Source organism: Narcine bancroftii, chromosome 7 (genome assembly GCF_036971445.1).
Source record: "Narcine bancroftii isolate sNarBan1 chromosome 7, sNarBan1.hap1, whole genome shotgun sequence".
In the NCBI taxonomy this organism is placed as follows: domain Eukaryota; kingdom Metazoa; phylum Chordata; class Chondrichthyes; order Torpediniformes; family Narcinidae; genus Narcine; species Narcine bancroftii.
In genome coordinates, this window is record NC_091475.1 from 29,824,199 (window position 1) to 29,849,712 (window position 25,514).

The 25,514-nt window shown below is 40.6% G+C and overlaps 1 protein-coding gene across 9 annotated transcripts in view; it reads left to right on the forward strand.

Moving 5' to 3' along the window:
* The window catches only part of caska (calcium/calmodulin-dependent serine protein kinase a), a 309,385-nt gene that overhangs the window by 260,057 nt on the left and 23,814 nt on the right, over window positions 1–25,514 (forward strand). For 6 of the 9 annotated variants that reach the window (XM_069889306.1, XM_069889311.1, XM_069889310.1 and 3 more), the window contains 4 exons: window positions 11,668–11,736; window positions 14,916–14,951; window positions 16,718–16,914; window positions 22,186–22,301. In XM_069889306.1, coding sequence (XP_069745407.1) covers window positions 11,668–11,736; window positions 14,916–14,951; window positions 16,718–16,914; window positions 22,186–22,301 — 418 coding nt within the window. The remainder of the gene's footprint in view (window positions 1–11,667; window positions 11,737–14,915; window positions 14,952–16,717; window positions 16,915–22,185; window positions 22,302–25,514) is intronic. The other 3 variants (XM_069889307.1, XM_069889308.1, XM_069889309.1) reach the window with 3 other exon arrangements.

Consider the following 25,514-nt stretch of genomic DNA (forward strand, 5'->3'; position numbering starts at 1 on the left):
ATGTGAAGATAGTATGACTAAAATTGTAAATGTTTGGTATAGATTGGTTCATTATAATTTTATTCACCAGTTATATTTAACTCCTGAGAAGTTAAGGAAATATGTTTATTTCTTCTGATTTATGTTTTAGGTGTCATAAGCAAGTTGGCTCTTTTTTGCACTCTACTTGGTTATATGAGAGAGTGAAACCTTTTTGGAATAGAATTATGGAACTTTTAGAAGTTTTATTTAAATTTTAAATTTTGCTTGATCCAATGGTATTTTTATTGGGTTATATTAAGAAATTGAATTTAGAATTAAAATTAGATAAGTCTCAAATTACTTTTTTGAGGTTGACGTTAGCTGTGGCTAGAAAATGTTTGGCAATTACTTGGAAAAATTAGACAGATTTGAGTATTCAACGGTGGCATTTGGAAATGAAATCTTGTATTCCATTGGAAAAAATAACGTACAATTTACATAATAATTATCCCATCTTTGTTAGAGTTTAGAGCCTGTATATGAGATATATGGGTTCGAATTTGTAATAGTTTTTTTTCCCCACGGTCGTTGGGGTTGCATCAATCCATGGCAATAGTTGAAGGTTGATCTCCTCTTCTGTCCTTTTTTCTTTCTTTTGGGGTAGATTAGCGGGATATTGGGAGTGGTGGGTGGGTTAGGGTTGGGGAATTATATGGGATAAATATTACGTATTCACTTGTATTTTGATTGTATGACTTATTTTGATTAATAAAATTTGAAAAAAAAATCAATTCTCTTGCTCCAAAGAAAGTTATACTGAGGAACATTCCTCCTCCCTTGCTTTATGCTTTGATTCTTATTATAAAAATTATTTTTGTCTGTTTTTCATTTGTGGATATAAGAATTATTTGACTGGCCATAACACACCATTGAAAGAGTATTGATCCCTTGGGGGTTCTTTTTATATTAGAGTAAAATATGAAAGCAAATGCAAGCTTAATATAATAATCAAGCAGTTCTGGATTTAACTCCAAATACAGATGTTGTAGGAATGAGAAGAGTGTTAAAGGTAATTGAAGAATGACCCAGGGTGTTATAGCAGGTGCTGTAATTTTGCAATGCCAGCTATGATTCTGGGAGAGAAATAGTGTTTGGTTGTGCTGTCATGCTGAGGTAGGAGAAATGATAGAAGATTATCTGGTTTTGGAGGTTGCTGATGTGGAAAAAATGACCACAGGGAACTTCATCGTGGTTTTACAGAAAGAAAGGGTCAACACTTGGATGGCCATGGCCAAGGACCCTATTATCAACAGTAGATTGGAATCTTCAGTAAAAAGGAACTGAAAACACTTTGTAAATATCAGTATGAATAGTGGTGTCTTTATAATAGAAATAGAGAAACTGAAAAAATCTAAGAGATTCTTTGCAGAAAGCAAGATGGGAATCATTGTTTCCTTCTTTAAAAATGTGGTTAGGAGATAGAGGATGGGATGGGAAGAGATGGAGATGACCTGTATGAAAACTGTAATGGTAGAAATTTAAAACAAAGTGAATGCAGTTCTCCTCTTTAGGCATCAGGAGGAATAAGCGGCAATTAGTTAAATCTCGCAGAGAAGCAAATGCTTTTTAAAAGATTGATGAATTCTGTTGCCATAAACCGAAAGCCCTACTTGCAATTAGACCAATTCGTCAGAATATTAGTAGAAGTTTTTGAAACCGGAATGGCAAAAATAGAAGATGACACAACTATAATAAGATGAAATATTAGTTTGAATTTTTAAATAAATTTTCTCATTGCTTTGATAGTATGATGATTTGACAATACTGAATTGTCAAACCAATTGCAACCAGATAAATCATTCTTAATTTAATAATTCAGGGATTTCATTTTGATGTGCTCAAAACATATAACATCTCCTAGCAAGAAAGCCTCAGATATTATTTTGCCATACAGTTCATCGAGCAGATAGGTTGAATTGTAGAGGGCAGCACGGTTAGCGCAACACTGTTATAGTGCCAGCGACTGGGGTTAAAATCCAGTGCTGTCTGTAAGGAGTTTGTATGTTCTCCCGCTGTCTGCATGGATTTCCTCGGGATGCTCCAGTTTCCTCCTAACATTGAAAACGTACCAGGGGTGTAGGTCAATTGGGTGTAATTGGTTGGCACAGGCACATGGGCTGAAAAGACGTCTGACCGTGCTGTATGTCTAAATGAAAATTTTAAAATAGAAATTGGTTGACACTGAGAGTGTAAGACTATTGAGGGCACAATTGGTGAGATACAAATGAGCCTGACTTGAATTTAATAAGTGGATTACTAAGTAGAAATTTTCCAATAGGAATTGAATAGAATATGAAATTCCTTTCTTCTGCCCTCAATCATTCTTCATCTCCAAATGCAAAAGGAAAAATTTCAGGTTGCGGATATTGGAAATAAAAAAACCGAAAATTGCTGGAAAAACTTGACAGGCTTGTCAGCATCAGTGGACAGGTAATCAGAATTAACATTTCAAACTGATAATTTTCCATCAAAGCAGAACAACCTGAAACATTTTTCCCCATATGACCTCAGAAATTGAAGAACATCTTCAACATTCTGTTCATTTGCATCTAATTTATTCACATTCTCTTCTGTAAACTATCTGTTTAGCTTGGGTTTCTCCACAGCTTCATCCAAGCTTTTCACCTTGCTTCAGCTATGGAACTTATTTTCTTTTATCTCTTGCTTTAGGTTTTTTTTTGACTCGTGTAGTTATGTATTTTTAAGTTTCAAATGTCAGATTTATTAAAATAACCAGGGATACAGAAACATGAAAATTTATGTTTTAGGGACTATCGGTGCCTGAATGACATCACTGCAGCAGATCGCTACCTGCTTCCCCATATATAGGATTTCTATGCGATCCTTCACGGTGCTAAGATTTTCTCCAAAATCGATCTGGCGCACGGGTACCATCATATCTTTCTTAAACAGCTGAACCACATTGGCAACCTTCCAATCCTCTGGAATCTCTCCAGAGTAAATCAATTTCTGGAAGATCATCGCCAATGGATCTACAATCTCCAATGGATCTACAATCTCCAATGGGTGGAGTTGTTCAAGTGAACCGGTACGGACTTGAAGGGCCGACATGGCCTGTTTCCTTGCTGTAAACGGTTATATGGTTATATGGTTAATTGGAGCCTTTGGGACTGTTTTCATCTTGGAGGGTGAAAAATGAATACTGTGGAAGTGAAGCATCAGAACACAAACATTGACTTGATTAGGAATGAAAATGATGCTAGAAATCTGAAATAAAACCAGAATTATCTGCAATTACTCCACAGAATTGTGGAAAGATTTCTAGATAAAGACTTTTATGATGTGTTGACATACACTCTGATGCCCTATCAAGAACTTCAAAGACTAGAAGTGTAGAGAAACTGATAGGTTTTTATTCACAACGGAATGGAGGTACATCCATGGTGGTTGACTGTCCTTGACTGAGGAGGGGGCTGTGGCACAGTTGCCTTTATTCAGGGGTCAGTGGGTGGAGCCTCAGGCACAGTCAGCAAGGGGCGTCTCCTAGCACATCCAAACGTATATACAGTGGTTTACCACATTCACCCCTTGTTTAAAAAGAGTCCAGCAGGGTGAAATGAATTAAATGTTCTTACAAATTGAGTTTTTTGAGTGGTCTGATGTGCCGCTGTGGTGCAGATGTTGATTCTTGGTTGGTCTGGGACACCTGTATATTGCCATCAGCGTTGGTTTGGTGGATGTATGGTGCCAGATTTGACAAGTCATCCACTGAGGTAGGGGGTAACATGCCATGGCCACTGGTGCATCATGGATAGTGGTAGATGAATTGGGTGCGGGGGTGGTTGGCAACAGTCTTAGGGACTCCTGAGGGCACCAGGTCCAGAACAAGACCCATCAGGTTATGCCACATAGGCATATTGGGGGTCGGCTTGGAGGAGTTGGACCCTTTCAACCTATGGGTCAGACTTATGGCCCATCACATTTTCCAGAGTAAGAGTAGGAACAGGCCTGGGGTTGTCAGCCAGGACGGCAGCATGATCCCTGAAGCGGATTTCCTGGGGAAGGAAAACATCATTTTGTGCAGAGTGGCATTGGTGGCAGTACATAGGAGCAATCTGATTGAGTGGAGTGCATCAGGGAGGACACCTTGCTAGCAGGGCTCTGGAAGGCCTCGAGACCTCAGGGCTAGGAGAATGACCTTCCAGATGGTAGTGTTCTCCCTTTCCACCTTCTGGTTCCCTCGGGGGTTGAAACAAGTGGACCTGCTTTTGGCGATGCCTCTGGCCAGCAAGTACTGACACAGCTCGTCACTCGTCACCCCAGATGCTATGAATGTGGCAGTGGTACCCAAACAGGGTGAAGAGATTATGCAGGGCCTTAGTGATTGTGGCAGAGATCATGTCCAGGCAGGGGATGGTGAACAGGAAATGTGAGCTCTCATCAATGATGAGGAAGTACATTTTGTGATCAGAAGAGGGGAGGGGCCCCTTGAAATCAATGCTCAGGCATTCAAAGGGGCAACTTGGGATCTCTAGGGGCTAGTGCTGGCTTCAATGATCCCCTCATTCAGTAGCCACTGTGTCTCAGGCCTAATGAAGGCCATGTCCCGGCACTATATCGCCGCCTTTTGGTGGCAACAGGTTTACAGTTGGGAGTGCGGTTAGCGAGAATCGGTGGAGGGGTGATCGTGAGGGTTGAAAGGCTGCAGGTCATGCACAGTGGGCAATCTGTGGGTTGCTGGCTGGAAACGATGAGAGGAGAGGCTGGAGGGTTTCTGTGAGTAAAGCGTAGTGGGTGGTTTGAAAAATGCTGGTTACAAACAGTGAGTTGGGGGGGGGGGAATGGGGCCCATCATATTCCATCATGACACTGTTAAGGTGGCATTGATGGTCCAGCCCCAGCAGCACGGTAGCACAAAGCTGCAGCATCATGAGAAGATTAAAGTCTTTGAGATCTGTGCCCCATACGGTCATAGTCACTACGCAGTACCCACGAACATCTGCCATTTGGGACCGAGGCCAAAAAGACTTTGTGGTTTACTGGTCTTACCACGAGGGTATAGCACTGCACCATGTCGAGTGGATGAAGCTCTCCATGCTCCCACTGTCGAACAGGCAGCTCGTCACATGACTGTTTACCCCACGAGTTGATGAGGGCTCCCTTGATCTAGCGTGATGAAGACCAGTGTTGAGTCGCTGGTGGGCTGCTTAGATATGATGGAGTGTTTGGGTATTCGGTTCCAAGTTGGTGGCCCCCGTGGCCCACACATGGCACTGCTGGGTTGGGAACATGTCAGTGTCCAAGATGGCGGCCCCCACAGTCTGCAAGCAGCGCTGCCGGGTTAAGAAGATGGCATCCAAGATGGCAGCCCCCACAGCCTGCACGTGGCACTGCTGAGTTTAGAGGGCAACTTGGACTTACACACTTTTTTCATAATGACTTTTCTTCCTACTGCATCTTTCGCCAGGCAGAGTTTCTTCGGGTGTTTGTGCAGGCTGCAGAAGTAGCTTTTTGGGTGCTACGGAGTTCCGCCGTCAGGTCATTGGTGGGATGTGGTGGTGTTCCACAGGCTTGTGGCCCACCCACTCCCCAAAATGGCGCTGCCCACGGTAACCACAAGATGGCATATTTTTTGCTGAGTATGCGTTCATGTTTTGGAGGGCCACCTCTAGTGTGTCCACTAACTCAATGACTTCTGTAAGTTGAACTTGCCCTGCTCCAACAGACTCTGCCAGATGTCGCTGGATCTTATGCTCGCATGTCTGATCAAGTCCTCCATGTTCACTAAGGCTGTCACGGCCTTGCAATCATAGGCCCATCTGAGAGCTTGCAGGGCCTGAAGGTACTCAGCACTCAATTCCGCAGGTCGCTGTTTTCGGGTAGCAGGGAGGTACCTAGCATAAACCTCGATTATCAAGTATACAGGGAATATGATAGTTGCAGCCCTTTCATCCTCTGATTGAATGATAGTAGAGGATGCCTGCAGGAACACTTCGAACCAACACAGCCAGAGCTTAAAGCTGTTGGATGCATCAGGCAATTGTGGGTTAAGGTCCAGATTTCCTGACTTCAGAATCTGCTCTATTATCAAAAAAACAGTTGTGAAACTTTCCCATAATCTTCCAAATGCAAGTGTAGTCTTTGTAGAGAAGTTACCAACTCTATCAGATATATTAATACATTGTCTGCAAAAAGACTAATTTTGTGCTCATCTTGTTCCACTCTGAACCCTTTAATATTTGGGTCCTGTTGATTAGCTTCAGCCAAGGGTTCTATGGCCAGTACAAAGAGGGCTGGTGACAGTGGGCATCCTTGTCTATTAGACCTAGATAGTGAGAATATTGAAGATATTTGGCCACTGATCACAACCTTAGCCTTTGGCTCATTATAAAGTGCTTGAATCCAATTTATGAATTTTTGACCTAGTCCAAATTTCTCCAGTACTTTAAATAAGTCCCATTCCGATCTATCAAAGGCCTTTTCTGCATTCAAGGCAACTGCCACACTATGTTCACCTCTTTTCTGGGCCAAATGGATTAGGCTAAGAGGTCATGTTATGCTATTGGCTTTTCTTTACAAATCCTGTTTGGTCTTTGTTTATCAATTTAGGCAGAAATTTATTAAATTTGTTTGCAGAGCCTTAGCTAATATTTTATAATCAGCATTTAACAAAGATACCAGTCTGTATGATGACAGTTTCAATGGATCCCTATCTTTCTTAGGAATCACCGTTATTATTGCCGTTGAGAAGGAATCTGGCAAATATATAATTCCATTGCTTGGTTCAGTACCTCCATAAAAAGAGGCATTAGCAGATCCTTAAATTCTTTACAGAATTCTGGTGGAAAACAATCTTCGCCGGGAGATCTATTAACATGTAATAAGTTCAATGCTTCCTCTATTTCCAGTTGTGTAAAGGGTGCATTTAATTCATTCTCCTCAGTTAAATCTAAATTTGGCAAAATCAATCGTGACAAATAATCATATAATTTATTAGCATCTCCTTGTGATTCTTATTTATTTAATTTTGTATAAAATGATTTAAAAGCCTCATTAATTTCTAATCGTTTATAGGAGATCCTATTGGCCTCTATTTCAATCACATTGATTGTACAAGAAACTGATCTGTTTTCAATTGCCAAGAAAGTTTTGGGATATAAGATAAATTGGATTAAAAGTGAAATAATAACTTTAATGAATGGAGATTACACAGATTGCAAAAGAAATACACAATTTAGATGGCTGGCAAATGGGATCAAATATTTGGGGATTAGAGTATATAATTATCATAAAAATGTAAATAAATTGAATTATCTCCCCTTAGGAAAAAAATGTTGTGAATAAAAATGATGCACCATCAATAACTTCAAAGACTAGAAGTTTAGAGAAACTGATAGGCTTTTATTCACAACAGAATGGAGGTATGTCCATGCTGGTTGACTGTCCTGCACTGAGAAGGGGGCTGTGGCACAGTTGCCTTTATTCAGGGGTCAGTGGGTGGAGCCACAGCCACAGTCAGCAAGGGGTGTGTCCTAGCACATCCAAACACTCATCATCTTACAATTTTAAACTTTCTCTCCATAAATGTTGCTGAGCATTTCCTGTTATTATTCTCCACATTACATGTATGAACAAAACATTTCATGCAAGCAAAGTGCTGGAAATACTCAGAAGCTCAATCAGGATAAATGGGGAGAGTTAACTGTTGGTTAAAAATAAAACAGATTTAAAGCTGCAAAGGAAATGGAAAGAATAAAAATCGGGGTCTATGGAATGATAGAGAAAGGAGCGATTGTCACAGGTACAAGCAGTGCCAGTTTTAAAAGGTAGTTGAAGACCTGTAAAAGATGTTAATAGATGGAAACAGATGAAATGAGAATTACTGGAAATGCTGCTAATTTTTGAATGCAGAATATGTGGGTTAGTAATGAATTTGTTGAACTCAGTGCATTTGCTAATTTTTCCATTGGTTTAGAAAGCTAGTTTTAGTAAACATTTTACCAGTAGTAAATATTTGAGTAAAATGAAAACTCGACATGCTCATGCAATTATTTTTCCCAAACGTAAAAGTGCATTAGAGAATGCACAAAATCCAACTAGGTATTTTATATATTTGTGATCTAAAATTGTCTCCCATCTCTTCAGAATAAGTAGCCTTCTGTACTTGCAGAGATTTATTGATATTATATTTTCTTATACGGACATAGTTCTGTAAGGTAATACAGGTTTAACTTCCCTTGATGAAGAGCTCAAGCCTGAAAGATTGGTTATGTTTGTTTACCTTTGCTCTATAAAGTACACTGTCTGATCTGCTGAGTTTCTCCAGCATTGGTGCCGCACAAGAGACTTCTCAGTAAGTTACAGCAAAGTGGAGTCCGGGGAAGTCTATTGGCCTGGATTGAAAATTGGTTGTCTGACAGGAGGCAGAGAGTCGGGATAAATGGGAGTTTTTCAGGTTGGCAGAGAGTGGTAAGTGGGGTGCCGCAGGGGTCAGTGTTAGGCCCACAACTGTTCATCATTTACATTGATGACTTGGAGGAGGGGACAAAATGTGGTGTAGCCAAGTTTGCGGATGACACCAAATTGAGTGGAAGAGCAAATTGTAATGAGGATGTGGAGAGTCTGCAGAGGGATAGAGTTAAGCTGGATGAGTGGGCAAAGGTCTGGCAGATGGAGTACAATGTTAGTAAGTGTGAGGTTATCCACTTTGGCAAGAAAAGTAAAAGAGCTGAATATTATTTAAAGGGTGAAAAACTACAGCATGCTGTTGTGCAGATGGACTTGTGCAAGAATCGCAAAAAGTTAGGTTGCAGGTGCAGCAGGTTATTAAGAAGGCAAATGGAATTTTGGCCTTCATCGCTAGAGGAATTGAATTTAGGAGTAGGGAGGTAATGTTGCAACTGTATAAGGTACTGGTGAGACCGCACCTGGAGTACTGTGTCCAGTCTGGTCTCCATATTTGAGGAAGGATATACTGGCTTTGGAGACGGTCCAGAGGAGGTTTACTAGGTTGATCCCTGGGATGAAGGGGTTGACTTATGATGAAAGATTAAATCATCTAGGATTGTATTCGCTCGAGTTCAGAAGAATGAGAGGAGATCTTATAGAAACATATAGGATTATGAAGGGTCTGGATAGGATAGATGTAGGAAGGTTTTTAGAGCTGGCCGGGGAAACTAAAACCAGAGGACACAGTCTCAAGATTCGGGGGAGTAGATTTAGGACAGAGATGAGGAAAAATAGTTTTTCCCAGAGAGTAGTGAATGTTTGGAATTCTCTAACCAGGGAAGTGGTTGAGGCTGCCTCATTAAACATATTTAAAATTCGATTAGATCAATTTTTACATGATAGAGGAATTAGGGGATATGGGGAGAAGGCAGGTAGGTGCAGTTAGGTCATAAATTAGATTTTTGGCCTACTCCAGTGTTCCTATGTTGTGTTTTTACTTCAACCACGGTGTCTGCAGACTTTCATGTTTTATATTAACTTCTTACTGGATGTTCAGTTTATTCAATGAACACATAAATCCAGAATAAAGCATAAGCAAAATAAGATAATGTTTAACTAAATGGAAAAAAATTAAATATTAAGCATACTATTTTCCAGCTCCTCTTTTCATCAAAGTAGCACAGTATGACCTTTAACACTTCACTCAAACCTTGTTTGCGTTGAACCAAACTAAATGCAGCAATCACAGATTAACTTAAGGATAAGAATATTGAGCCCGTAATCAGTTATGCCCTTGATACTTCGTCAATGGTTCTTGCATTTTCAATAGATTGGTAGAATTTTCAGTAGACTGGGGAATTAGGTTGCACAAGCTACAATCACCCATTAGCTATACAAAGGTGAACATTTTCATTCCAGAATCTAAATCAGTTTTGTATTTCTCTGTCATTGCTGAACAGCCCCTTATTCCGAAACCTTAACTCTCAGTTCATACTTTTCACTAGATGAAGCAGCTTTGTCAAGCCCTTTAAGAATTTTTTGGAAATAAGCTCTTTTGTAAATATGAACACAATAGTGCTGGAGAAACACAGGAGGTCACGCAGCATCCACAGGAAGCAAAGGCGTATAACCAATGTTTTGGGCCTGGTCCCTACGTCAAGGTATGAGAAAAAAGGAGGCAAGCACCTGAATAAGAGGATGGGGGAGGAGGGAAGAAGGGGTAGGGGAAAGAGCACAGGCCAACAGACAAAAGGACATGTCGATATGGTAGGAGGGCAGAATAGAGAAAAGCTGATGACGTGATAGGGAGAGGGGGAACTCCCACAGTTACCTCAGCTGTAAACTCCACATCCTGTCCACTGTAAGAATTCTATTCCTTTCTCTCAATTCTTCTATGTCTCTACTCCCAGGATGAGGTCTTCTATTCCAGAATATCCAATATGTCCTCCATGTTCAAAATCATGGCTTCCTCTCAGCTGTCATAACTCAGCCCTTACCTGCATCTCCTCTATTTCCCGCCAATCTGCTCTGGCCTCGTCTGTCCCTAGATGGACAAGGACAGGATTCCACTTGTCTTCACCTATCACCCTACCAGCCTCCATATCCAACATAACAATTTCTGCCACCTACATGATCCCATCTCCAGGCATCTTCCCTTCTCCTCCACTCTCCACTTCCCACAACAACTGTGCTCCCTGTAACTCCCTCATCCACTATTCCCTTCCCACTAATTTCCCCTCAGTGCCTTCCTCAGTAACCACAGGAAAAGCTATGCTTGCGCCTGCACCTCCTCCCTCATCATCATTCAGGGCCCCAAAGAGTCCTTCTAAGTGAAGCAACACTTGTGAATCTGCAGGGGTCATCTACTGCATTTGTTCTCTAGGTCAGAGACTCTGGACTCTGTTTTGTTGAGCACCTTTGCTCTGTCCATTTCAGTTCCACACCCTATTCCCACATCAAATTGTCTGTCCATAGCCTTGTGCATTACCAAACCAAAGTCACCCACAAGTTGAGGAGCAACACCTATTATTCTCCAATCAGATGGTAATTACATAGACTTCTCTGGTTTCTGTTTGGCCTCTCCTCTGTCTCTGTCTGTCTGTCTCTCTCTCTATCCCTCTTTTCCTCCAGCTCCCAACCCCTTCCCTCTCCATTCAGAGAGTTACTCCTTCCCCCATCACCTCAGCTTTTCTTATCTTCTGCCTTCCTACCCATATCCACCTATGGCCGCCTGTTGGCCTGTGCTGCTCCCCCTTCCCCTACTGCCCTCCACCCCCTGCCTCTACTGCCCTCCTCCCCATTCTTTTGTTTAGGCACCTGTCTCCTTTTTTGCTTATACTTTGACGAGGGACGCGCGCCCAAAACGTTGGTTATATATCTTTGTTTCTCTGGATGTGCATGATCTACTGAGTTTTTCCAGCACTTTTGTGTATTACACTACAATTACAGCATCTGCAGACTTTCCTGTTTAATTTGGTTCAATATAACATTGTTTGTGAAAACCAAAACTTAGCTGTTTCATTCCAAACCTTTAAACTATACCTGCTAAGACAAAAATATTTTCTGCATTAATGCAACTAATGTACATGGAAAAATGTAAAAATAATTTCTACTTAGAAACAATTGAATTGGATAACAATTGATCTGTGCATAAATTCTTTCAAACAGTGTGTAAAATTCTAACAATTGTTGCAGTTATGTATATAAGGTGCTACTGAACCTTCTGTCTCGTTGCAGAGAGATTCCCCTTCCACATCCAGACAATCCCCAGCCAACGGCTATAGCAGCACTTATAATTCTGTTTCGGTAAGGTTTCCGTTTGCAACACACACATGGTATAATTTTAGTAGTATTGCCTCTGTAACAAAGAATTTATCTTTCAGAAAAGTCCTGTTGGTTTTTTAATCCCTGAAAAAAAAAATGGTAACGTCACCCTTATCTTGATAAATTAGACCAATTTCAGCAGTGGATTGGTTTGCAATGCATTTTCCTTCCAAGGTGCATTTGCACAACCAAATACTGGAAATCTTTCCTTCCCCTCAGATAGTTTGTCTGTGCAAAGGTAAAATGAGGTTGAGTAGGGGTATAAGAGTAGAGATAACATGAAATGTTGAGTTGGTATAGCACCACACCAGAGATCTGAGAGGTAGGGTTTGGTTTCCGCTATCTGAGTTCTCAAATTGGTGTGCCCACTGCTGCCTTGGTACTTGCACATTATGGTCTGAAGCTGAAGCCTGGCCAAGCAACTCAATGCTACCAATCATGTTATGCCTATTAATGATAAAAAAAGGGGATTATTCATACATTTTCAACGCATTCAGCTTTCAGAAGAGAGCATTGGTCATAATTATGCTTGTTTGTCACAGATTGTTAATCATTTATTTTGCTTCAGGTGCCTGAATTTGAAGAATTGGCAAGCATAAATTATTTAAATTACAGATCAACATTTTGCAAATTGCAAAGAAGTCCTTCACATCAATTTTGTAGAGTATTTTCTAATAAATAACTTGAAGAGGAAGACTTGCTATTGAATGCATTACTTCTCTTTTCTTTTTAAAATATATTTATTGAGTTTAACATAGAAGCATACATAAAAAAAATTGATGATTGTGATTCATTTGCACACAGTAAACACAGAAAAAAAATTGAAAAAAAATATAAAACTACATCAATAGTTACATTTAGTTATCTCAAACTATGGATAGAAATAATGTATGCAATTGTGACAAACCCATATACTGAAATAATTTGACAAAATAATAAAAGAGAAAAAAACTAAAACTACAAACTAAGCTAAACTAATCTAACCCTTCCCTCTAATCAAGGTAACCTTAGATGTTGAGTAATAAAACAAAATCAATAATGTGGAATCACTGGCGACCCATGGAGAACAGGCAAAGAATCACTGGAACCTACAGTAATTACTAATTCTTCCAATTATTAAAATATTCTAAGAATGGGCCCCATAATTTCATAAATTGAAACTTTCTACCTTTAATATTGTATGTGATTTTTCTCTAAAATGGGACATTACATCATATAACTATTGCACATGAGTAGAGGATGAATCACCTTTCCATTTTAATAAAATAGCTTGTGTGGCTATCAATGTAGTAAAAGCTAAAAAAAATTTCCTGAGTTGTCATTAAAGGTTTGTCTAAGTCACAAGAGATCAAGTAATGGACAGGGTTCCAAATTAATCTTGAAAATTGTTGATAGAATTTGAAAAATCTCTATCTCGAATCTCTATAAATTTGGGCATTCCCAAAACACATGAATAAGAGAAGCTTCAAAAATGTTATATTTCTCACGAAATGAATCAACATCTGCATGGAAACGAGACAACTTAAGTTTGAGCACATGGGTTCTATGCACCATTGTAACAAGCAGTGTCTTATACAAAATGAGGAATCATTAATCAAACTGAGAGTAGAATACCAATCTTCATCTGAAAATGTTATATTCAAGTCTTGTTCACAATCTCTTTTAATCCCAACCATGGGGACTAAATTTGTCCAATAAATTATTATAAATACATGTTGTTAATCCACCATGAAAATAAAACTGTATATCAAAAAAACAGATCAAGAATCTTAAGTGTTAGAAATTCGGGTAAAATTCAAAAGCTTAGACTGAACAAAATGCCTAATTTGTAAATATCTGAAAAAGTGCCTATTGGAAAGATTAAATTTATCTGATCATTTTTGAAAAAGCCAAAATTATTTTGAATAAAAAGATCTTTGAAACTTTGAATACCTTTTCTATACCATTGAAACCTGCATCCAACAAAGACAGTTGAAAAAGATGGTTATCTATAATTGGACTAGCCAGTGAAAAACCATTAGTTTCAAAGAACTGAGCCCAAATTTTCACTCTTTTTCATTAATGGATTATTTGTTAATGCGGAAAAGGAAAAAAGGATCCTAAAATTGCCAACATAGAGGTTTTTTTTTTAGTAATCTATAATTCCATTTCTACCCAAGAGGGGTAAATTTACTGATTTATCCAAATGTAGTCATAAAAGTAACATGTATATTAATCACCCAATAGTATAAATCTGGAAGGTTAATTCCCCCATTTAGTGTAATCTTTTGAAGATAAACTTTATTTATGAATGGTATTTTTCCCCCTGTCAAATATATGTAGAAATAGTCAAATCCACCGAGCTGAAAAAAATTTGGGGATAAAAATTGGTAACACTTGAAAAAGATACAAAAATTTAGGTAAAAGATTCATTTTAATCGATTTAACATGTCCCATTATTGTAATAGATAAAGGTGAGCAACCCAATAATGATTGTTTAATCTTATTGAATAATACTCAAAAATTCTCTTTCAGTAAGTTCTTATCATTTTTATTCCTAAATATTGGAAATGCTCTTTTACTATTTTAAACAAAAAATTGGAATAGCCAAAGAAAATAATTGATATTAGTGTGATGATGAATTATTGCAATGGTTTAAGGAATTGTACTTTTTCCATTGGAAACACCTGTACAATATATAGTTATGTAATCCAATATCTCTGAATCAAAATATCATTTTAACAAAGCTTCTCACAGAAAATTTGGTTTTCATTGTGTAAATCTCATTCTCCATTGTGAAACCAACATACAAAATTATTTATGACAAGTATACAATGCAGAGGAAATGAGGAAATTATTCATAGTGAAAGATTTTGAATGCTCTACTGTGTTGAAAATGTATTGCAGTTCGGCTGTACATTTGTATTGAAGATGTAGACTGCATATTGAGGGTGGGAAGCAATAACGGTTCACAGCTAGTATTTGCTTTCTACAGCTTGTTGCTAAACAGCTTGGCATAACTATTCTCTTAAATCACTATGTAATGGCATGATGCATTTTTCAAATGATTATATATACATTTGCAATATAAAAATTATAATTAAAAAATGGTAGAATTGTCAAAGTTTTGCTTTGAAGATGAAATGAAAATCTCTTTTCCTTGGGTTGACTTTATTCTACAGGACTTGCCATCAACTGCACAACCGAAAGGACGACAGGTGAATAGTCCATAGAAATTTTATAATATCCATAACTTAGTACTAGTCGATCCATTTTTCATTCAGTGTTTTGTATGTTGCAGTAATTAACCTCGTATGGTTATATTTGAATCTAAAGCTCACCAGAGTGAAATTACCAGCAGCTGTCTGAAGATTGCAGATCATAAGGTGCTGCGGTTGAACTAGTATTATCTGTTGATGAACGAATCAAATTAGATGAATCCCTTTGCTTTTTTTCAAACATTTACAAAGTTTTCAGTCTTTTATCTTTTAATTTTAAGGACACATTTGAATTTGTTTCCATTGCCCTGTCTGAGCATAGAGCTGACCTTTGAAAATGAAAATGTCCTCAGTCACCACTTGTTCTTTTGTCATTCAGTTTGTCTGTGAACCCATTTACCAATCCTCCTGCCCTTGGAAAATTCATCTAATGGAAGAAAGAATAAATAAAGTGTATAAAATCTTCTCTGGACACTGACCCATTCTTTGGTCTTTTTATGTCTGTGAAGTCCTCAATCTAAATTCTCTCCAGTAAATCATGATGTGTCTACTTGGGATTCTTCCTAAAATTGAAAATGGTATTCCAGTTACAGCCTAAGCAGTGTTTTAATATGGCTTGCCTAATTCCTTATTTTTGTATTCATTAGCTCTTTAATAAAAGGTGATTCCATATCTTTTGTCATCTCAGGTTGTACCATTACTTTCGAAGAAATTTGTACATAGTACCCAGTTTTCTTCCACCTTGGCTGTACATCTACATGCTTTGAAATTAAGTTCTATACATCAAAGTATAATTAGATATTTAACAAAAAGCTTATTATCCTGATCATTGGAGATAGTCCAATCCATAACTCACTCCACCTTTAAAACTCATTCACCACTGCTCCCTGGTTTTTCTCATTTTTTTCTTATTTGGATTGCTTGCCTAGTATTTGTAGGTATAATTATGACAAAACTTTGTTCTTCATTAATTATTGACAATTTCAGATTGATGTAGATGCTTAATTAAGTGTGGAAATCCTCAAGTTATCACCGTTCTGTTACAGAGCAGCTCTTCCAGTCTTTGCCAAGTCAGATAACATACTGTTAATTTTTATGCAGTTTTCCCAGTGAAAAACAATTTAAATATTAATTAATTTTAGGATGAGGTGGAACTGGGATTTTAATCCCATGATAAGTCGTAATTACTGCTGCATAGTCTCTGTGGTTCTAAAACTACTTTTCTTAGAATAACTATTTCAAAATTCTGTGTGTTAAACAATTTCCTACTTCCAACTCTAATCATGTATATCCCAATCTATTTACTCTTCGCGAAATGTTTAAAAAGTTATAAAAAAGCAAGTTTTTAGTTTTCAGTCTTGATTTTTGTAAAAATTACTCAGTTACTCAACCATCCTGATGTCCCATTGTTGCTCAATACCATAGTTCACAGTCTTATGGAAAGGTTTGTTGAGGTCATTGACTGGGAAATCCCAACCCAAATTCCCAACCCAAATTCCCTTTGCAAAAAAAAAACCCATCAACCTTCACTTGTTGGTCAAGTTTATCCTTTTCCTTGTGTATTTAATTTTTATCCTATCCAATAAAACTACTGCCACATCAAGAAAGGAAAAGCAATTTAAGAATTTTCATTCACCAGATTGTTTTCAAGCTAGTGAAGGGGCTGTCTGATGGATTATTTGATCACTTTGTGTGCATCTTATTATTCAGTTTTTTGAATGGACAGTTCTGTCACATTTTCTTATGAAATCCTATTTATTCTCCAGATTTATGTTCGAGCACAATTTGAATATGACCCATCGAAAGATGACCTTATACCTTGCAAGGAGGCTGGAATACGTTTCAGAGTTGGGGAGATCATACAAATTATCAGTAAAGATGATCACAATTGGTGGCAGGGCAAGTTGGAAAACTCTAAAAATGGTACAGCTGGACTCATCCCCTCTCCTGAACTGCAGGAATGGTAAGTCTCCTCAGGCATTTTTGGCCATCACCTTAATGAATTTAAGGATGAAATTATTATGAATAGACTAAGTATCTGTATTTTTCCACTAGGCTACTTATCCCATGCCCTGTCTAAAAGCCATTAATTTTCCTGATGCATTTATTAGCTTCATGTTTGTACTAAGATAACACCTCTTTCTATATTCTTCTTTAGAGTATTAAATCTTCGGCTCACAAGAGATACGTTATCAAGTGCCAGTTATGCTAATTCTGCATGAATGCCATCTTATTTCCTGATATTTACATTAACTCCCCCTCCCCCACCAGCAACAATTTATTTAATTAACCTATGAACCTACACATCTCAGAATGTGGTGTAGCCATGCACTATTCAAAAGAAAACAAACACACGTAGTGTAGTCAGGTTAAGCTCTGAGTTTTATTAGGACTTAGGCTGACTTTTATACTTGCACTGTGCCTGCCATGGCCCCCTTTGGCTGACGTCACAACATGCATAACAAAAGCGGGTTTCCCACGCACAAGTACTTTCCTGCATAACAATGCTCTTCTTCCCTGCATAACAATGCTCTTCTTCCCTGCGTGCTATCCCTGTCTGTTGACTGTGCAGCAAGGCCAGCACCATTTTGGGGTCGCTGCTCTTGCTGTTCACATGCCATTTTGCTTGTTGGGCCAGTGCTGCTCCACGGCTACTGGCTTTTGGTTGCACTCACCGCCTGGAGTCCCAGCTCGATCGCCGCTGCGACGGGCTGTCACGTGACACCCCCCCAGAACCAGCGTTATTGTCCTTGGTGCTCGGTGGCCTGCCTCTTCGGCGTAGTGCTGGTGTCTCGACTGGGCGTGCCAGGTCCAGGTATGCTGACTTCAGCCTGTCTGTGGTGAAGACCTCCAGCTCAAACGTGGCCCCATTGTTGCGGATAACCTGGAACAGACCCTCGTATGGCTTCTGAAATGGTGGCCAATGTGGACCCCTGCGAATGAAAACATACTCACAGTCCTGCAGGTCTTTGGGTAAGTTGGGTCCTTGTGTGTCTGTGCCTGGAAGGTGGAATCAGGACCAGGTTGCCGACTCTTTCCCTTAGCCTGCTGAGGAATGCTGCCGGGTCGTCCTGCTGTCCGCCTAGAGAAGGTCCAAATTCTGCTGGAACCACCAGTGGTGCCGTGTAGGTGAGTTCGGCCAAAGAGGTGTTGAGGTTCTCCTTGGGTGCCATGTCCAATGGCGCCCATATTAGCTCATCTACCCAATTGGGTCCTTGGAGTCTGGTCATGAGCACGGTTTTGAGGTGCCTGTGGAAGCACTCCACCAACCCATTGGACTGTGTGTGATGCAGCTGGGCACCCCACAGGTTGGCAAGGTTAGACCACAGACTGGAGATGAACTGGGCCTCTCTGTCGGATGTGATGTGTGATGGTAACCCGAACCGTGCCATCCAGGACGAGATGAGGGCCCTGGTGCACAAGGTAGTGGATGTGTCTACCAGCGGGGCTGCTTCTGGCCACCTGATGAAGCGACCGACCATCATGAACAGATAATGGAAACCCTGGGATGCTAGCAAGGGTCCTACTATGTCCAAATGGATATGGTCGAACCTTCGTTCTGCAGGCTCAAAGTGCTGAGGTAGAATCTTGGTGTGCTGCTGTACCTTGGTTGTTTGCCCACCCACTGACCTGTTTCCACAATCCATGCCACATGTACTTGCTGGCCTCCAGCTGGACCGTGGTCCTGATGGATTGGTGAGCCAGTCCATGGATGGAGTCGAAAACCTGTTGTCTCCAAGCTGCTGGGACGATGGGTCTGACCTGACCAGTGGCCACATCGCACAAGAGGGTGGTGATACCTGTGCTGACTGGGATGTCCTGGAGCTGTAGTCGCGATATGGCAGTCCTGCATTGGGGCATCTTCTCGAGTTTCTGCTGCGACTCTGCCAGTGCCACCAAGTCCACTCCCCTTGATAGTGCATGGATACTTTCCCTGGACAGTGCATCAGCTACCACATTGTCCTTGCTGAAGACATGCCTTACATCTGTGGTGTACTCTGAGATATAAGACAGGCATCGTTGCTGGTGAGCTGATCAGGGTCTGAGATCTTAGCCACCCAGGACTGGGTCAGGGGCTTGTGATCTGTGAAAACCATGAAGGACCTGCCCTCTAGGAAGTACCTGAATTGGTGGATTGCTAAGTACATCTCCAGTAGTTCTCTGTCAAAAGCGCTGTACTTCAGTTCTGGATGCCGCAGATGTTTGCTGAAGAAAGCCAGCGCCTGCCAACTTCCTTCGATCTGATCGCTGTTCCTGAGGCATCCACCATCAGGGCCTTTGAAGTGTCTGACCTGGGATGTGCCAGGAGAGCGGCGTCAGCCAGGGCTTCCTTGCCCTTCACAAAATTCCACTGACTCCTCGTCCCAGGTGATGTCCTTCACCTTGCCTGCCATCCAGGCAAACAAGGGCCGCATGATCTGGGTAGCTGAGGGGATGAACTTATGATAGAAAATTGATCATCCCCACAAACACCTGTGGTCCCCTGGTCGTGTTGGATCTGGGGAACCTCCAGAAGGCCTCCACTCTACTGGGTAGCAATGTGTTTCCTACCCTGACTATCCTGGGCTCTCCTGGGCCTCCAATTCGTACTGGTATTTGGCTGGGTTGATTGTCAAGCTGAACTCAGTCAGGTGTAGAGGTTCTGTTGGTTCCTGTTCACCACCAGGATGTCATCCAGGTACACAAAGGTGCCATCCAAGTCTTAGCCCACTGCATCCATGAGTCACTGGAAGGTCTGTGCGGCGTTCTTAGCCTGAACAGCCTTCGGAGGAATTCAAAGAGGCAGAACGGGGTGATATCATTGGGGTGTACCAGGACTGATGATATCCCCGCACGAGGTCCACCTTGAAGAAGATCCTTGCCCTGTGCAGGTTAGCTGCAAAGTCCTGGATGTATGGCATGGGGTACCGATCCAGTGTTGTGGCCTTGTTGAGCCAGCGGTAGTCGCCGCATGGTCTCCAGCCCCCAGTTGCTTTGGGTACCATGTGCAGTGGAGAAGCCCATGAGCTCTCTGACTGCCGTATGATGTCAAGCTCCTCCAGCTTCCTGAATTTCCCCTTTGCCAGCTTGAGCTTCTCCAGAGGAAGGTATCTTGCCCCTGCCCCTGCATGGAGTGTCAGGCCCTGGGTCAGGATGTGGTGTTGTACTCCCTGAGGGCATCACCGTGGTAAACTGGGGGGTGAGCACTGCAGGGAACTCAGCCAGGACCCTGTTGTCCAATCTCTGTACGGAGTCCAGGTGGAGTGCTGGGAGCCTGGCGTCTTTGAGAGAGAAGGTTTGAAAAGTCTTGGCATGGACCAATCTCCTTCCCTTGAGGTCCACTAGCAGGCTGTGGGCGCTCAGGAAGTCTGCCCTGAGGAGCAGCTGTTCCACTGTGGCCAGCGTGAACACCCACGAGAAGAGGCTGCCTTGCAATTGCAGTTGGACCTTGTGGGTCCAAATTGTGATGTTGTTGGCAGCCCTCAGCGTGGGGCCCGACTGCCTGTTCCTGGTGTCCTGTCCCAACGGGGGCAGGACGGTGACCTCTTCCTGTGTCCACAAGGAAGCATCGTCCGGACTAGCGATCCCAAATGTGCAGGAGATTGTCTTGGTAGTCAGCTGTCATGCCAATTAGTGATGGCTGGCCCTGGCGTTTCCCTGAAACATGCATGGTAGGCTGCACCGGTAGGCTCCGGCACCCCATCTCTGGTGGTAGAAACATCACTGGTCATCTGGATCATCTCCTCTGGGGTGCTGCTGTTCTCTCAGTGGCTCTGCACGGGGGTTTAGTCACGAGCCCCATGGACGCCGAGCAAACTCTCTTCTGTTTCCACAGAACGTCTGCTCGTGCTGTGACTTTCCAGGGGTCGCTGAAATCTGCATCAGCCAGGAACAGTTGGATGTCCTCGGGCATCTGGTCCAGGAATTCCTGCTCAAACATGATGCAGGATTTGTGTTTGCCCAGGAAGGCTAGCATCTTGTTCATGAGGGCTGATGGGGACCTGTCCTCGAGTCCATCTAGGTGGAGCAGGCGTGCCCCTCTCTCATTCTGTGAGCTCGAAGGTCTTGATCAGAAAGTCCTTGAAGGCGGTGTACGCGCCTTCTGATGGGGGCTCCTGAATGAAGTTAGTCACTTGGCCAGCTGTGTCTTGTTCCAGGCGCTTACTTCGTGGTAGTACCGGATGGATTCTGCTGTGATCTGCCAGATCTGGAACTGTGCCTCAGATTTGTCCAGAAAGTCGGAAACTTGAGAGTGACAGTATTGACTTCTGCCTGTTCGTTCATGGCTGGGTTTAGATGCTAACTAAACCATCAGGGTTACCAATTGCAGCCACACGCTACTCGAAAGAAGATTTGAACACGTGGTGTAGTCAGGTTGAGCTCTGAGTTTTATTAGGGTTCAGGTCCGATTTTTATACTTGCACTGTTCCCGCTGTGGACCCCCTTGGCTGACGTCACAATATGCGCGGGCTGCTGGCCTTTGGTTGCGCTCACCTCAGGGCGCACTGGCACGATCGCCGCCATGGCAAACTACCACAGTGGAATAAAACTCAAGCACCTGAAGGAAGCCCACATGGTCACAGAGAGAACATATAAACTCCACACGGTCTGCACCAGAGGCAGAATTGAATCATGATCGCTTGAGCTGTGAGGCAACCATTCTACTAGTTGTGATACAGTATGATGAACCAGTTTGCTGGAGGAGAACACATCAAATTCTATTTTCAATAAAAGGTTATGATTTAAATGATTAAATTATTATACAAAACATTTGAAAGATCATCCTTTTAGTTCAGGTTACATAGTCAATTTTGGGAAAAAAAAGTATAAAATCAAAATATTTTCCATTTACGGTCATTTGAATCAGTTAAAGCAACTTCAGCTATACTGAAGCAAACTTTCATTTAAAGAGCTGGTTCAAATAGGTGATTTAGATTTCCATTTAGTTATTGAGAGATGTATAGGCTAAGCTTTAACAATGAAGCAGTGGTTCCTGTGCTGTGGGAGAAGAGTAATGTTCTGAATGAAAAGAGGCAGACCAGGATTCAGTATTGAATGTATGGGGATAAGTAAATATTTTAGACCCCAAGTTTCTTGGAATCTTTCTGGAAAAAACTTTTTGGTAAGGTTGAAGAGTGAAGAGCTGTTATAAAATAAGTTGTGCAAACGACAAGTAGATGATACAAATTTCCGAGTTTCTTTTGATGCTTAACTCTGTACATTGACTGATGGTTGTGCTTTTGTTTCCTACAAGGCGCGTGGCATGTATAGCCATGGAAAAGACCAAGCAAGAGCAGCAGGCTAGCTGTACCTGGTTTGGGAAGAAGAAAAAACAATACAAGGATAAATACTTGGCAAAGCACAATGCAGGTATTCAATACCTGGCTCACTGACCAAAATGTTTAATTCCAGTGCATTCACTTTTGATTTGTAATTTTATTTGCATTCTAAAGTAAAGTAATAATAATCCAATGTAGATTCCTAAAAAGTGAAATTTTCTGGCTACTGTTATTTTAATGTCAACAGTGAACCATTAAAATTAGGTTATTGACACTTTTTAAATTCTGTCATGGCTAGTTTCAATTTTAGTACAGTTAATGTAGAGATTTTCAAGCAGTATATACATTGCTTGAGCAATCACTTTTAAAGAATAGGATTTTTTATTATTCTTTCATGAATTGTGGCTGTCACTGACAAGGCCAGCATTTATTGCCTCTTCAACCATTTCAAAGGGCAGTTAAGTGTCTGCAGTCACAAGCAAACCAGACTGGGTAAGGATGGAAAATTACTTTTGAGAAGATTATTAACCAACTGTTTTTAATGACCGTTCAATAATTTCATGGTAACCATTAAATTCCTCGGCCTCATGGTATGATTTACCCATGTCCCTCTATTCCTCAGCCGAGATATTGGTTCAGTAACTTGAATCCTGACATAAATTTGAACACTATGTTTTCAGAATGAAACACAATTCAGTAAAAAGGGGGGTGGGGTGGAAAACTGACTGCAGAATCTTCTATATTTTCACCTGACTGTTGCAGTAATGCTAAAATAAAATAAATACATTGAAATCCTGTTTGTATTACCCATTCAGACATTCTTAGGCTCAGAGATAGCTTTCTCTTGTGTAGCATTATGAACCTGTGAATGATGACTCTCATTGCCTTGTTGCGAGCATGTTCCTATAACAATAGCATCCCATTGAATTAATTGCATTCTTCTTTATCTCTATATTTCTTCCATCTCTCTAACAGAATTACCAGATTACCCCCTCAGTGATACTAGTCTTAATGTAACTTTTTAGAACTATATAGAACCATCGAACATTACAGCACAGAAACAGACCTTTCAGCCCTTCTAATCTGTGCCAAACTATTTTTCTGCGAAATCCCACTGACCTGCACCCAAATCATATCCTTCCAGACCACTCCCATCCATGTACCTGTCCCAATTTTTCTTAAATGTCAAAATTGAGCCTGCATTTATCAATTCAACTGGCAGCTCGTTCCACGTTCCTCCACTCTGCGTGAAGTTCCCGCTAATGTCCCCTTTAAATGTTCCCTTAACCCATGTCCTCTAGTTTTAATTTTGCCTAAAAATGCTTTTATTTCCCAATAAAGTGAACAAAGCAGAGGAAAAATTGAGAGTTGTTAACTAAAACTTCATAAAACCATGATGGTATGATATCATACCAGTGTGCTATAACCAAGAACACTTTTCCATGATGACCTGTATTTTCTGCAGCCTCTTTGTTATCTGACAGGAAGTTGTGGTCTTAATATCTCCCCTTAATTCTTATCCAAAGGAACTACTAATCAAGGCTCCTGCTACATTCATTCCCTTTAAACTTTTTATGAAGCTTGATATGACTGTAACTTTTATCGCCTATCATGCTTCTTCACAGAGCACGATTATGATTTCCACATTATTTCTAAGTAGCTTGTGTGTACAATATAGTTACACATTCCAGAAAATGTTGACAACTTTTGCTTTTTGCTTCCAATTATTGATTGATTTACTATGATGCAGAAGATAAATATTTGGTCCTTTGCGCTTGTGCTCATTCCAAACAGGGAAATCCTTTCATGAAAATTATATTACTCTGGATGTTGGCATTTTCCATGTCCCATTCCCCTTTTTTATTTCATAGCCTGACAACGTATTCTCTCTTGCTTGCCCATTGCTCCCCTTTGATTCCTTTACAATCATCCCATGCTAGAGCATAATGAGGTAATGAGCTGAAGATTGAGGAGCAAAAGAAACCATTCATGAGTGTGAGGTAATGAAAGATGAGATTAATGTTTCTACAATGGATGATGGGGTAAAATTAAAAGTGGTTGATGTTTTACAGCAGGAAGGAGGTGAACTTTGTGGTAAAAGGCTTATGGAGTGAGAATATTGGTTCAGGATTGGTATCAAATCCAAGCTGTCATCAAGATCATAGTTAGGAAAGTGGTGAAGTTTTGTAAGGAGCTTTATTATATGTTAGCTTTATTCTTGATGAAGTTGTTGCTCATCTATGATTGTATTTTGGACAGGCAGTCTAACAACCTAAAGTATGTTATAGATCAGGAGAGGTGTTGGATATGGAGGTGTCCCAATGTCTTCTGATACATTGTCAAGATACAATGCATAGTGAAGAAATTGGTGGGTTAAGGATAGACCATGGGGATGCGAATGGAGGTATGTGAGGAGTGGCAGATGAAGCCTTTTTCTACCTAATGTTGGATAAGTAACATTAGAACTGAGCAAGAAAACACCCATCCAACTTGCTAATAGAGAATGGGGGTTGGAGAGTAATCGTTTGGTTGACCGCATCCAAGGTTGCAAAGAAGTTACACATAACAAATAGTAAAACTTATAATATGTTGTCGATACTTTTTCTCATGATGCCACATCACAGAGAATGTCACTGATGGGTTAAGTTAGAGGCAGAAAGCTGGATAGAATGATTTGGGAGTACTAGGCATGGATTTAGAAAGTAACAGCACATCCCAAATACAATGTTGTTATAGAAATTTCTTTGTAACCCTTGATTCACAAACAATTATATCTTTATAATTTGGAAATTTGTCTAGTATTCAAATTGAAATGAAATCATCCAAAATGTGTCATGAGAACTTGAGGTAAAATCAACTTGACCTTTGGCATGTATTTGCTTTATTTTGGCTGCCAGATGATGTACCTCGGTGAGGAAAATTGTTACCCTCACTAGGGACCTATTCCACCTTGACATAAAATCAGGAAACCTCAGCCACAGTAGTTATCCCAATTAAAATGTTTAACTATTTGCTTTGAATTATTAAACCAATGCTCTACATCTGAATTTTATTGTTTGCCTCGCCAATGCCAAACAAAATTGTGCCTCGAATAGTGGACAACTGCTGATCATTGCAAAGGGAAGGCCAACAATGGGATCAAAGCCCGTGATCCAATGTCGCAAGCTACAAATAAACTTTATAAAATTATTAAAAATATGCTTGTACACTTGTACAAATTTGACAATTCTAAATTAGCCTTGTGTTAAAATGTATACCTGTGAAAACGCATTCATGTACATACTGAAACTAAAATCAAGTGGCA